At 43.3% G+C, this 12,580-nt stretch overlaps 1 protein-coding gene across 1 annotated transcript in view; it reads right to left on the bottom strand.

Moving 5' to 3' along the window:
• UNC80 (unc-80 homolog, NALCN channel complex subunit) overlaps positions 1–12,580 on the bottom strand; it is a 186,252-nt gene that overhangs the window by 142,701 nt on the left and 30,971 nt on the right. Inside the window, exons 4-9 of the mRNA XM_063116088.1 lie at positions 11,703–12,034; positions 10,222–10,345; positions 8,019–8,092; positions 7,104–7,243; positions 1,546–1,807; positions 75–209 (exon numbers count right to left, since the gene is read on the bottom strand). Coding sequence (XP_062972158.1) covers positions 75–209; positions 1,546–1,807; positions 7,104–7,243; positions 8,019–8,092; positions 10,222–10,345; positions 11,703–12,034 — 1,067 coding nt within the window. The remainder of the gene's footprint in view (positions 1–74; positions 210–1,545; positions 1,808–7,103; positions 7,244–8,018; positions 8,093–10,221; positions 10,346–11,702; positions 12,035–12,580) is intronic.

Here is a 12,580-nt window from a genome sequence, read left to right as displayed (position 1 = left end):
GCATAAGATTACGCCCAAAGGACACTAAAGTAATTGGTCACAGGTGTAATCTAAAGCATGGTCATTTTACTTACCTTCTTAAAAATATTCATTCCCAAATCGGAAGAGAGGTCTGGAACTGCTGGTCTGCGTAGGTTGGTTAGTGACACTTTGGCAAAAGCTTCGGTGCTTAAAGATTTTTCCTCCTCATTGCACTTCATTGTGAGATCCTACACTCCCCCAGAAAGAACAACAACAAGCCGTGGCTGGATAAGCAGCGTCAGGATCCACTATTATTATACAGCTGCGTGCTCCCCTTTCCCAAGACAGGTCCAGGGGTAGCGCCATTGGGTTTTGTTCCCTTTGAATGAGGGGGAGTGTCAAAAATTAGTGGTGTCTTTGTAACATTTGTTTTATTCATATTCAAGTGGACCCTGCAACAAATCTTGTCGTGTGGAGTGCTCCCTTTTCAGGATTCCAGTCACTCCATTACATCCCCCCACTCATTCCTCATATTCAGGGTTTCTCTCTCTCTCTCTCTTTCAACTGTCAGCATTTTGTGGGCACTGAATACAGTCAGTCCTTGCGGGGCTGTTTTGAAGGTTCTGCCCTTCCCCCGGGGTATTTTTATTCCCCTAAATATTTCTTGTACTTCTGTAAACCTCAGGATACCCACAAGTCTGCTGATGATTCCATCTTGTGTGGGTGTTGCGTTTTGGCTACATATATGTGAATACTGATGCCAGCGTTAGTAAATAAATGATATACAACCAGAGCACCGGGTAAGTTAACAACTTTCCCCGCCCCGCCCCCGCTCTTTTTTTAACAATAGGGCAGCAGATCTGCTAACCAGGAGCAGCAGTTACTGCCCTACCCAAAGCTGCACCTTTGTTTAAGTAACAATGGCCAAATCTCTGTTGATTCACCCAACAAATTGGCTCCACACTGTTGCTCTGCCCCTTCCATTAGCTAGAAGGCATTATCTTCTCAAACTTTGATGGCAGCTATATTCTTAAAATTTTGAGAGCTGTTCTCAGGTATCAGCTAACATCCCCTTTGTGCTTCAACCTATGCTGGGTTGCAACCTGTCTGTTCATCCCCCACTTTGCAGAAAAAACAGCAGGAAGAAGAATGAACCTTCTACCTCTCCCCCCAAATGTACGGTGGGTGAGGTCTGGCCATGTGGACTTCCCTCATGCTGCCACGGAATGTTTTTGGCAGCAGAATTCAGCACTCAGGGGTAGGTTTAGTCCAGTTCTCTCCCCAAAAAACAGTATTTCAGGGCCAAAGGGAGGCTGGGTATATATATTTGTCTGCTCAGTCTCTTAGCCATTCTGTTATGTAAGCGCTACACTAGAGCCATGATGGTATTGTGGTTTGTGGGTGGCCAAAGAAATATATGCAACAAATTGACATATATGCAAGGAACGTATGAGGCCCTTCTTTTCTGTAGCTGTCTTAGTGGATCAGCTCCTCTTTGTCCCTGAAACAACAGGTGCAGAGGGAGACTTTCTTCTGAGAAAACTTCCCTTGTGGGCATGCCTCCCTGGTAACAGATTTCCTTACCTGTGTTTTGTGAGTGTTCACCAATGAAGGAGCAGCAGCCACCATGGAACTGCTCCGTGGCCTTGGCAATGGTGGGACTTCTGGCTCTGGTGGTCTCTCAGGCTTTTCCTCCAACATATGGCGCAGCCTCTGGAGGTAATACATCAGGGACCACTGAGTGCCTTCCTCGGACCAATGTGGCTGAAGCAGGCATCGTAATACTGCCACGTCGAAGTAGGTGGCATACCGAGACCTTTGGCATGGTGGGATCACCAAAGACACCCTGTCACAAAAGATAAAGGAGTGCTAGGAAAGACCAAGACCCTAAATACATATCTCTGTACATCTATCCAATCAGAAGATTAGGGCTCATCTACACCACACAGGATATTCCCCTATGGAAGTGGTATGAAAGCGGTATATAAAAGGCAGGAGCCACGCTACTGCTTTATAGCGGTATTGAAGTGCACTGACAACTGTTGGGGAAAGACTTTTTTCCTTTGCAACTTCGCTGGGGTGGGGGCATGGTGGCTGCTGCCATATAATCAGCACAGCACTGCTGCACACCCACCCCAGAGCTTTCTGTGCATTTAGACAGCCCCTGGGTCACACGGAGGGGAAGATACTGCTGTCTGTTTGTTACGCTTTTTTTAGGAGAAGTAATATCTAAATAGATTGTAAAAACCGTTTACAAACAGGCTTAAAACAGTTAGTTGCTGTTTTAATCTTGTTTGTAAACTGTTTTTACCATCTATTTTATGACCTTGTCTATTTCCTTGTGAATTTGTGTTGATAAAGTGGTATCTGACTTTTTTAAATAGATAAATAATCAACAAGGGTGCTGGAAGGCTCAGAATCTGAATGTTCAGCCTTTGTTGAAAAATGTATCTTGCTTTAAGATTCTAGCTTTTTCATTTCTTTTTTTTTACATGTAGAGTGGCGGGTCGGGCAGAGTATCTCTGAAACTTCCACTTTGGAAACTGCTACCTCGTAAGATTCCAGCCAATTTTGATGACCCCTTCTTTTGGATTTAGAACTGAGGACTCCATTAGAGGAAAATGGTAGTCTGTTATTTTATTTATTACATTTATATACCGCCCCATAGCCGAAGCTCTCTTATAAAAGAATGCCAAAACAAACTATTCAGCATAGCTACCAGAAAGCCAATCTGAGTGCCTTTTAAAAAACATCTACACAGTTCATATGACTGCTTGATTTTACTGTCAGTCCTAGCCTCACCCAGTCAACTATAGCACTCCCCAAAGACTGTGGGGTCTAAGATGTGGCCATTTGGTTTAATTTTGTCTTTGAGGACCAAAGAATCCCATGGAGCAGGTGGTTGGACTTGATGGCCTTGTAGGCCCCTTCCAACTCTGCTATTCAAACGTTGGTAACTGGCTCAAACAACGTTTAGTTCTTTCCTGCCTGTTGCTAGGCAACAGCCACCACCACCCCCTTTCCAGTTCAGTTTGGAACGATCAATGAGTTCAGCAAATGAGGAGAAATTAATGACGCAGGCTAGAGGACCTGCTTGCAGCTTCATTGCCATAGCAACCGCTCAGCTCAGTTTCAGATACTGATTGCCTCATTTTTGCTGTCTGAAAACCCGTTCTTTCCTCCTTTGGGCGCTTTGAACTTGCATGCTAAATAATAGGGGGGGAAAGAACAACCCAATAACTGCAGCACTTCAGGAAGAAAAATTTTGTTTTGTTTTTGAAATTGCATAAGCTGGGGCAAAGAGAGCCTGTATTTCCACTCCCCACCGGCCTGGGCCTGGTAAAGGGTGCTTTTTATACAGCAGATGTGTAGGAGGTGCTCTTCCATGGCTTCATCCCACAGCACTGCTATAACATTTTAAAGTCCTGGCACCATCTGGATGGGGCTAATCATGTGTATCCTCCATACAACACAATCATCAACTGGCTGAGATCAGGCCAGTATATGTGAGCAGTTAAATCCCTCCTTTAAAATATATATTTTTAAAAGGTATTTAATTATTTAAAATATTTTTCTGCAGAATAACATACCCTATTTGTTCGATTCTAAGACGCACTTTTTCCCCCATATAAACATCTCTAAAAACGGGGTGCGTCTTAGAATCGCGGGTGTGTCTTAGGGTGGTTTTTTCTTTTGGTGGTACTGAAATTAGTGTGCATCTTACAATCGATGGCGTCTTACAATCGAAGAAATACGGTATATGTGCCTGAGGTTCTTGCAAGAGAAACCGTTACCTTTATAAAATGTCTTGGGCAGAGCAATCCTATGCCCCCTATACAGCATCTGGGGAGCCACAGGATAGTTAGGAATCCTGGATCCAAGGTTGGAGTCAGTGACCCAGGAGCCCAAACTCCCCTCCCCCCTCGCAGCCAGCACAGAGAGAACTGTGTCACAGAGGAGGGAAAGGGGAGGGCTCTGGGGGAGGGGAGGGGAGGGGAGCCCCACTTCCCAGCTTCCTTCCCTGCCCCTCCACAGAGCCCTAAGTAGACGGGCAAAAACGCCCATCTAGCAAAACGCAGAGTGGGTGAAGCACAGAGACAAAGATCACCTCTGTGCTAATCCTGTTCTGCATAAGATGCTCATCAGCCTCCAAGTTCAGAGGCTGATGGGCATCCAGATAGGATTGTGCCCTGACTGTCTTAAACATTCAGGTTTATTCAGCTTGTTAACAGTTTAGCCTGAAAGCACTGCCTCCTTAAGTATTCTAACAGAGGCCTTAGCAAGACCTAAGGTTTATCCCGGGAGCATCCCAGGGTCGTCGCTGCCTGCTCCTGTGTGTTAATACATGAACAGGGATGATCCCGGGATAAACCTTAGGTCTAGCTAAGGCCAGAGAGCCTAGCAACCTGGGCACAAAATGAAAGCTGGCTCCTACCAGAAATATGTGATGGGAAAAACATCTCAGAGTATTAAAATCTTGATGGGCTTCTTTTACACAAAAGGTAGTAAACACATTTCCTCAATGCTTGAAGTTTTTAAAGCTAAAGAAGGAAAGGAAAGGAACCTCTCGTGCAAACACATGAGTCATTGCTGACTCCTAGAGGGACGCCTGCTTTCGCTGACGTTTTCTTGGCAAACTTTGTAGCGGGGTGGTATAGAAATGTAATAAATAAATAAATAAATAAATAAATAAACTTACTGACCTCGGAAGAATGGAAGGCTGAGTCAACTTGAGCCAGCTGCCTGAGAACCAGCTTCCGCTGGGATCAAACTCAGGCCGTGGGGAGAGTTTCGGCTGCAGTAACTGCCGCTTACCACTCTGCACCACACGAGGCATGTTTTAAAGCTAAATCTTTAGTTTAATTACTATATGGGTCTCAGATTTGGGTGGATGCTAATTCTAGACCAGTCAAAGTTATTCAGTCTAAGTTTTTAAGGCAAAGTTTCTCCGTTTCATGCTGTGTCCCAAATGCCTCCTTGTGTTTGGAGGCTAATCTTCCCTCTATTAGTTTACAGGCCTGGTGCAGGACACTTAATTATTGGCTTCAGCTGAATTTAACTCTTATAGGTTTGCTGCCCTTGGTTCTGCAAAATCACCGTGTGAGTGTTTGGATAAAGACCACCACTTTAAAGCTTTATTCTTTTCGCCTTCCACCACAAGAGTTATTAATTCCAGGGCTTAGTAAAGCAAAAGACCTAATTAGACAGTGACAGAATATTGAACGACAGAACAATTTGGCCATTATAAGAAAATTCTGTTCATTATATGATAACTTTCTACTCAGTATTTCTGACACACAGGCATCTTATTTGCAAAACTTTTTGTTTTATTATGTTCTTCATGGTTTTAATTTTTGTGAACCGCTATTGGGCGGTATAGAAATGAAATCAATCAATCAATCAAAAAAACTTAAACGTTTTGCAAATAAGCTTTTTCTTACGCAAGACTGAACATACTGCCATCAGCTGTACGCGAGGGCCGTTTTACAGGAACTGCATTGGAAAACTATATATGCCCATGTGGAGATGGCAGTATTGAAACAGTAACTTGTGTATTATTATTTTGTACTTTTTATAGAAATTTGAGGGATTTTATCCATTCCAGGGTGGTCAGTTGTTTCTGTGTCTTTTCTTCTCACAGATCAAAACAAGCTGGTAACAGCAAAGACTGCAATTTTTTTTAGCAGTTTTGCTATTAAAATAAGATCTACCTTTTTATTAGAGTCTTAATTTCACACAGTTCCTTCGACTGATCAGAAGTTTATTTGTTTATTTATTTATTTATCTATTTTTATGTAAAGGGACTGTGTATTAAACTTGGCATTTGTGCTGATGTAATTTTTTAGAATGCAACTTGGGTAACTTCAATCAATTATAATCTTGCTTTTATTCTTTGTACATTTTAATTTACAAGCAAAGACCTGTGGCTGATACAAATAAAGCGATTGGTAACAAAAGCTGGAAAAGAAGCAATACATATAGTGGTTACTTGCACAAATTATAACACCCTGGAAGGCTCTAGTGGGACAACTGGACAGGACCATTGAGGCAGTGCTGTGGGACAAAGGAATAGCTGTCATACACACCCGCCCCACCCCGCCCCACTTGCTGGAACATATATAGAAGCATCACTGTCAAAGCAGCAAAGTTCTTCTGTCCAAATCTATGTACCAAATTAAGTCCTAAGGTATTGAAGTGACACCAACAGAGAAAACTAAAAAAGTAACCTTTGTTAATATAATAATTTAGGGTGACCCTATGAAAAGGAGGACAGGGCTCCTGAATCTTTAACAGTTGTATTGAAAAGGAAATTTCAGCAGGTGTCATTTGTATATGTGGAGAACCTGGGGAAATTCCAGCTTCATCACAACAGTTAAAGCTGTAGGAGCTATACTAGAGTGAGCAGATTTAAAAGAGGACTGGGCACCTGCAGCTTTAACTGTTGTGATGAAGAGGAAATTTCACCAGGTTCCCCATATATACAAATGACACCTGCTGAAATTTCATTTTCAATATAACTGTTAAAAATACAGGAGCCCTGTCCTCCTTTTCATATGGTCACCTTATATGAAATATAGTACACGATTCATATTCCAAATGTATTTCAAAAGATATATTTTAAATTCAGCCAGACAATTAGGAGTTTCCCTTTGTAACATTTAGAACACAAATCTGTGTATTTAACTGTATGAACTAGGGCCAGATCTACACCAAGCAGGATATAGCACTATGAAAGTGGTATGAAATATATATATATACATTTTATACCGCCCAATAGCTGAAGCTCCCTGGGCGGTTCACAAAAATATGGAGGCAGGATCTACACTATTGCTTTATAGCAGTATTGAAGTGCCCTGACAACTGTTGGGGCCCATGACACATGCCATATACTGCTTTCATACCACTTTCATAGTGTTATATCCTGCTTGGTGTAGATGTGTCATGGGCCCCAACAGTTGTCAGTGCACTTCAATACCACTATAAAGCAATAGTGTAGATGCTGCCTAGGTGTCTCTGTCTGTGTGTGTGTGTGTGTGTGTGTGTGTGTGTGTGAGAGAGAGAGAGAGAGAGAGAGAGAGAGAGAGAGAGAGAGAGAGAGAGAGGGTTGAAAAAAGTCTGCCTTTTATGAAATGAATTTGTACCTAGGATATGGTGGTCCTTTCTCCTGGGATGCTTGGGATGACACACTTCCCTCAATGGAGTTTCCACGGTGACAGCCTGAAAACACAGGCCTCGAAGGCATGGAGTCTGGCTGGGCTGTTTCACACACTACGTGCAGTCCCTGTAGATTTTTATTTTTCACAGAAAAAAAATGTATAGTTTGCTCTCCTGACTAATATGAAATCAACATCATTGTTATTTTTAATTGGAGAAAGTGAATCTTCAGATGCCCTTCCTCCCGATAGCTTCACTATAGGAACAATTCTTGGAGTCTACACACTAAAGCAGCAGTCCTTTGAAATAGTTACTTAATGATAAGCCCTATTTAATGAAATTGGAGTTACTTCCATGTAAACATGCTTAGGAATCGGCTATAACGTTCTACTTCAATGGTACAGCGGTGAACTTAGGGAACTCAGCCTTGCATCCACCATGCTGGAAACTTGGCTTCTTTTTTCATTGCTTCACATCTCTGTTACATTCTTTGTAAAATGAAGAACTGGGAGGTGAAAATTCTCTACTCAAATAAAGCAAAACCCTAGTTAAAATTGGGGGGGGGGGCATTAGTCCATGATGACTGCACCGTTCAAACTCATGGCACACCCCATTCTTTGAAATGGCAGAGACTGCGGTAGCTATAAAGTAAATAACAAAAAAGGCACCAATGTTTCCTAGTCCAGTGGGGCTTTTGTTGTTGTTTTATGAAGGGTGCCTCTAGACGAGGGTTTTTATTATGCCATTGCCCTGTGGAATAGCTGCACAATGTCTTTCTGATTAGTAGTGCCAGGAACCCTCCAGCTGGAAACATCCTAAGTAACATTTTCCTAGTCCGGTTCTCTCAGCTCATCCCTCCCTCCTCATTGCTTCCCGTGAAATTGTCTAGCCTTAGTTATTACCTCTGTACGCCCAGCATCCAGATTGGGAGATTCACATGTCAGAGTCTGGTTTTTGATCGGAGAACTTCTCTTTGCTGGAAAATTAAATACCTTTTTAGTACTTAAGCTGTGCAAACTGTAGTGGCGTTGAAATGGTCTTTGGGCTAGAAAATGGCGCATACATTTTAATGTGAAAAACAAACAAACAAAACCCCTCTTAAAATCACACCTATGAAACTAGCTATCATCTTTAATTAATACACCTACGTGTTCTAGAGAAACCTCATTCACAGAATCTGAAGTCCAAATCACATGTTACGGTGGTAAACAATTCACAAAGTACTGTTGGTGAGTTGAGAGTTAAGGGCTTTCTCCCTCCTAATGAAGAAGTAGCCCTTTGTGGTGGCTGTTAATTTGGCTGTTGGCATTAGTGTAGTTGGAGCCTCTGAACCTCATTAGTGTTAAATCCAAAATAAAGAATTGGTTCCCTTCTTAAGATGCTAATATCTGTCCTTTGGTAAAAGCTAGACTGCAAGAGAATACCTCTGAAATTTTATTACAACATCAGCTGCTCTTCCACCAAAAATGCTTGCAGGATACAGTCATGGGTAGAGAATGACAGCATAGTTATGTCGTATTTCAGCATCACACGGCCAGCTCTATCTTTAGGCAGATTGAGGCAGCTGCCTCATGTGACAAGTGCTGGGGCAGCAGACATGAGGGCAGGCAGTGGGGTGAAGGAGTTGGGGGACAGAGCTGTGTGTTCTAAGCTAGCCTGCTGCCCTCTGGTGCAGTGGAGGTAGCTAGCATTGAAGTAAAATTCGACTGCCCACCCAGTTAGCTTCTGTATGTGGAATTAGAGGGTGGAGCATTTTGTAACTGCAGCAAAAATGTCTTCGCCTGGCCTTGCAGCATGAGAAGGCTTAACTGTACCAGCAATGTAGGATTTGCACCATGATCTACTTTCTTAAAAAGTTATTGGAGCAGCCATGTCACAGTGGCTCCCATACCATTGAGAGTCAAGTGATGCCACTGTCCTATCTAGTCCATCCCCCAACTGAATTATTTTTAGAATGTAATTTTTCACTCTATCAAAGTCTATAGTAATATTATATTCATGCCATCCAATCCAATCCAATCTTCATGCCAATCCAATATTAAATTCATGCCAATCCTTCTATCCCTGTTAAGCTCCAGGAATGAAACTCCACATCTGATGTGTAATGGCAGATAGTCATAGCCCTCCGTATAGTATCCAGTTATATATGCTGGTGATTTTTTAAATATGCAAATTTCTCCAATACATCCCTATAATCAGAATTCACTTCTCTCCTTGTTAACAGCCTCAGAAGATCAGGGATACAGCATCTCCTGGTGATGCAGTGGTGCAAAACCCAAATCCTTTATCTTGCATGTTTTATTACTGTACTCAGCACAAACAAACAAACAAAAACACCCATCTAGAGCCTATTTCCTCTCTGGGCATGTCTACACAAGGGGTTATCTCAGGGATTGCCCTGGGATCATCCCTGTGCGTCCACATGACACACAGGGAATCCCGGGGGCAGGGAGAGATGATCCCTCCCTTTCCCCAGGATAGCCGGGACAGCCTTAATCCCAACTTTTCCCGCAGTCAGCCACCCTGGTTTTGTCCCGGCTCCTCATGAGTAAACGTGAGGAGCTGGGACAAAACCAGGCATGGAGCTCCTCAGGCGCTCCGTACCCATTGGGGATGGGGAGCGGGAACAGTGGGGTTTTTTTACCTTTTTATTTTCGCTGGAGCGCTCCAGCTCTACTTTCTTTAAAAAAATGGCCACCGCGACAGGTGTGGTGCCCAGGATGTCGCACGGCCGCATGTGCACTGAGTGGTGGTGGATCTCGCAATCAGAAAATCATGAGATCCTCCCCCACCCCTCCCGGAACACCAGGAGGTCTAGACATAGCCTCTGTCTTGCTTCTCTGTCCTTCACTCATTTTTGGTGCCCCAAATGCTTTCAGGAAGTATGGGGACTTTTATATACTTCCTGAAACAGTTTCTGGAATTAGGTGGAGCAAGTGAAAGAAGCTCTCTCTTCTTATCTCATTCCTCTACCTCTCTTCTGCCAACCCCTCAAACAACCTGAAATGTCCATTGATCCAGCAATCATAACAGAAGGAACTCAAATGGCAATTTTACATGGAAGAAAAAGGTTTCCCCTTTTGCATTTATAGCACAATCACACACCTGTGATTATATTCCTGATGGGTTTAACCAGTGCAGTAAAGGCAGTAACTTCAGGTTGCCGGTGTTCCCACATTGGCTGCCAAATAACCAGGCCACTGGCCAGACGAAAAGTCAGATCTGATTCCTGAAAAGACATAAAGAGATGGCAACATATCTGGATTTGTTGGAATGGTCTAATGGAGGCGAGTGTTGACACTGATCTGGTTCACGCGACACGACAGCTCACCATGGCTTCATTTACCCATGAGGCTGTCATGTTGTGCCAGGCAGCCATAGATGCTATTTTTGCATGGTGCTTGCAGGCACCCAGCCTGCCACAGCTTTTCATGTTGTGTGAACCCAGACAGTAAGGGTTGTTTGAGGGTTAGACAACCCTCAAATGACCCATGGCTTGTTTTAGGGTTATTTGAGGGTTGTCTAACCCTCAAACAACCCCTGCCACTTGGGTTCACCTGACATGACAAGCCTGTGGGTACCATGCAAAAATGGTGCCCAGAGTTCTTTGTTCCCAAAGCTGATTCAGAATGTCCTTCTTCTGTACACTCTAGCTCCCTGGTTTTGTACCTGTAATCAGGTTAGGATCTCCACCATATCTATGTGTATGGGGTGGCGGGACGGGGGGATTCATCCTTTTACTGCTCTTCATCCAAACTCAAGTACAATGAGAGGGGTCAAAGGAGGCATAATTAATCTTGTTTTTGCATCCAGCCAAATTTAAACCAGAAGTTAGTGGACTGCAACTCCCAACATCCCCATCCAGCATAAACAGTGGTGAGGGATGATGGGAGTTGCACTTCAACAACATTTGGAAGGGCACATGTTACCCATCCCAGGATCTGAATTGAGTTTGTATGTCTATATGTGTGTAATACAGATGAACCTGAGGGGAAACTAAGCACAGCCAGGGTCATGAGTGAAGGGTAAAACCAGGGGTAGTAGTCACCACTGGGTTTTGGATGAATTTCAAGAAACAACACCAGTGGAAAATAAGACCACAGGCCCAAGATGGCTGCCGTCTTTTTTCTTGAAAGTGGTTTTGTGCATTTAACAGCTGCACAGCAGGCAGAAAATCAAGAGGACAAAGATAAAAGCTGTAGACTTTCTGCCTCTAAGGCAGCTGTTGAAAACAAACAAACCCTTTGAGGGGAAAAGTGGGCAACATTATTACCCAAGATATATTTAATTGTACAACTTTGGTCAACTGTGCTTAAATATTTTACATCAAAATGCAGCCCAATACAACCACCACCACCACAACATCCACACACACACAAGCTTCCTGATAAATGCAGTTGAGTTACACAAATGACGTGAAAAGAACAAGACTGAGATTTCCTTGCATGCCACATGCAAAATCTATTAAGCACTACTGTAACAATTTAGAAGATTCTGTAGGTCTTCTAAATTTAGAAGAGTCTGGTACCAAGGCATATCCTCCCCTTCACAACTTCTTCTCTACTTACTTTACTTGAAGCACTCACTTTAATCCTATGAACCAGAGGAGCAAACAAGAACACAAAGAGCTCCACAGTGGCCATGGAATTCTGAAAGAATTTCCTTCTGTTGTTCTCTTCTTCTTCATTGGTGCTGTCACGCCTTGGATGCCCTGGGGATCCCTGGTTTTCAATCTGGTGGATAAAAGCACTGCTGCTCCCCCTCCAGCTAGACCCCCTGTCTCCTCCTCCTCCTCCTCCTCCTCCTCCTCCTCCTCCTCCAAAGCGGTCATTACTGCAGTCTTGAGGAGCTTCCAGCAACATCCAGTGGAGAGTGTGAAGGAGCTTTGTTTCTGCAACTCCAAGTTTGTCCTGATGTCCTAGATGGAAAAAAATACAATAAAGCAGTATGGATCCTTGATCATATAGTACACCTTGAGATGTACACCTTTTCTCCTGTTAACCTTCAAAGCTTTTCACGGTCTAGCTCCTTCCTATCTCTCCTCTCTCATCTCACACTATTGCCCCGCTCGTGCTCTTCGCTCCTCTGATGCCATGTTTCTCGCCTGCCCAAAGGCCTCTACTTCCCTTGCTCGGCTTCGTCCATTCTCTTCTGCTGCCCCTTATGCCTGGAACGCTCTTCCAGAACATTTGAGAACTACAAGTTCAACCGCAGCTTTTAAAGCTCAACTAAAAACTTTTCTTTTTCCTAAAGCTTTTAAAACTTGATGTTGTGCAGACTTCTACTGTTACTTTCTACTGTTAGTTTTACCCTACCCTGTGCCTGCTTACCCTACCCTGTACCTGCTTGCAATCTCTTCCCCTCCTTATTGTTTTACTATGATTTTATTAGATTGTAAGCCTATGCGGCAGAGTCTTGCTATTTACTGTTTTACTCTGTACAGCACCATGTACACTGATGGTGC

Source organism: Elgaria multicarinata, chromosome 2 (genome assembly GCF_023053635.1).
Source record: "Elgaria multicarinata webbii isolate HBS135686 ecotype San Diego chromosome 2, rElgMul1.1.pri, whole genome shotgun sequence".
In the NCBI taxonomy this organism is placed as follows: domain Eukaryota; kingdom Metazoa; phylum Chordata; class Lepidosauria; order Squamata; family Anguidae; genus Elgaria; species Elgaria multicarinata.
Note: the sequence above shows the minus strand (reverse complement) of the source record. Positions and strands in the feature narration are given on the sequence as shown.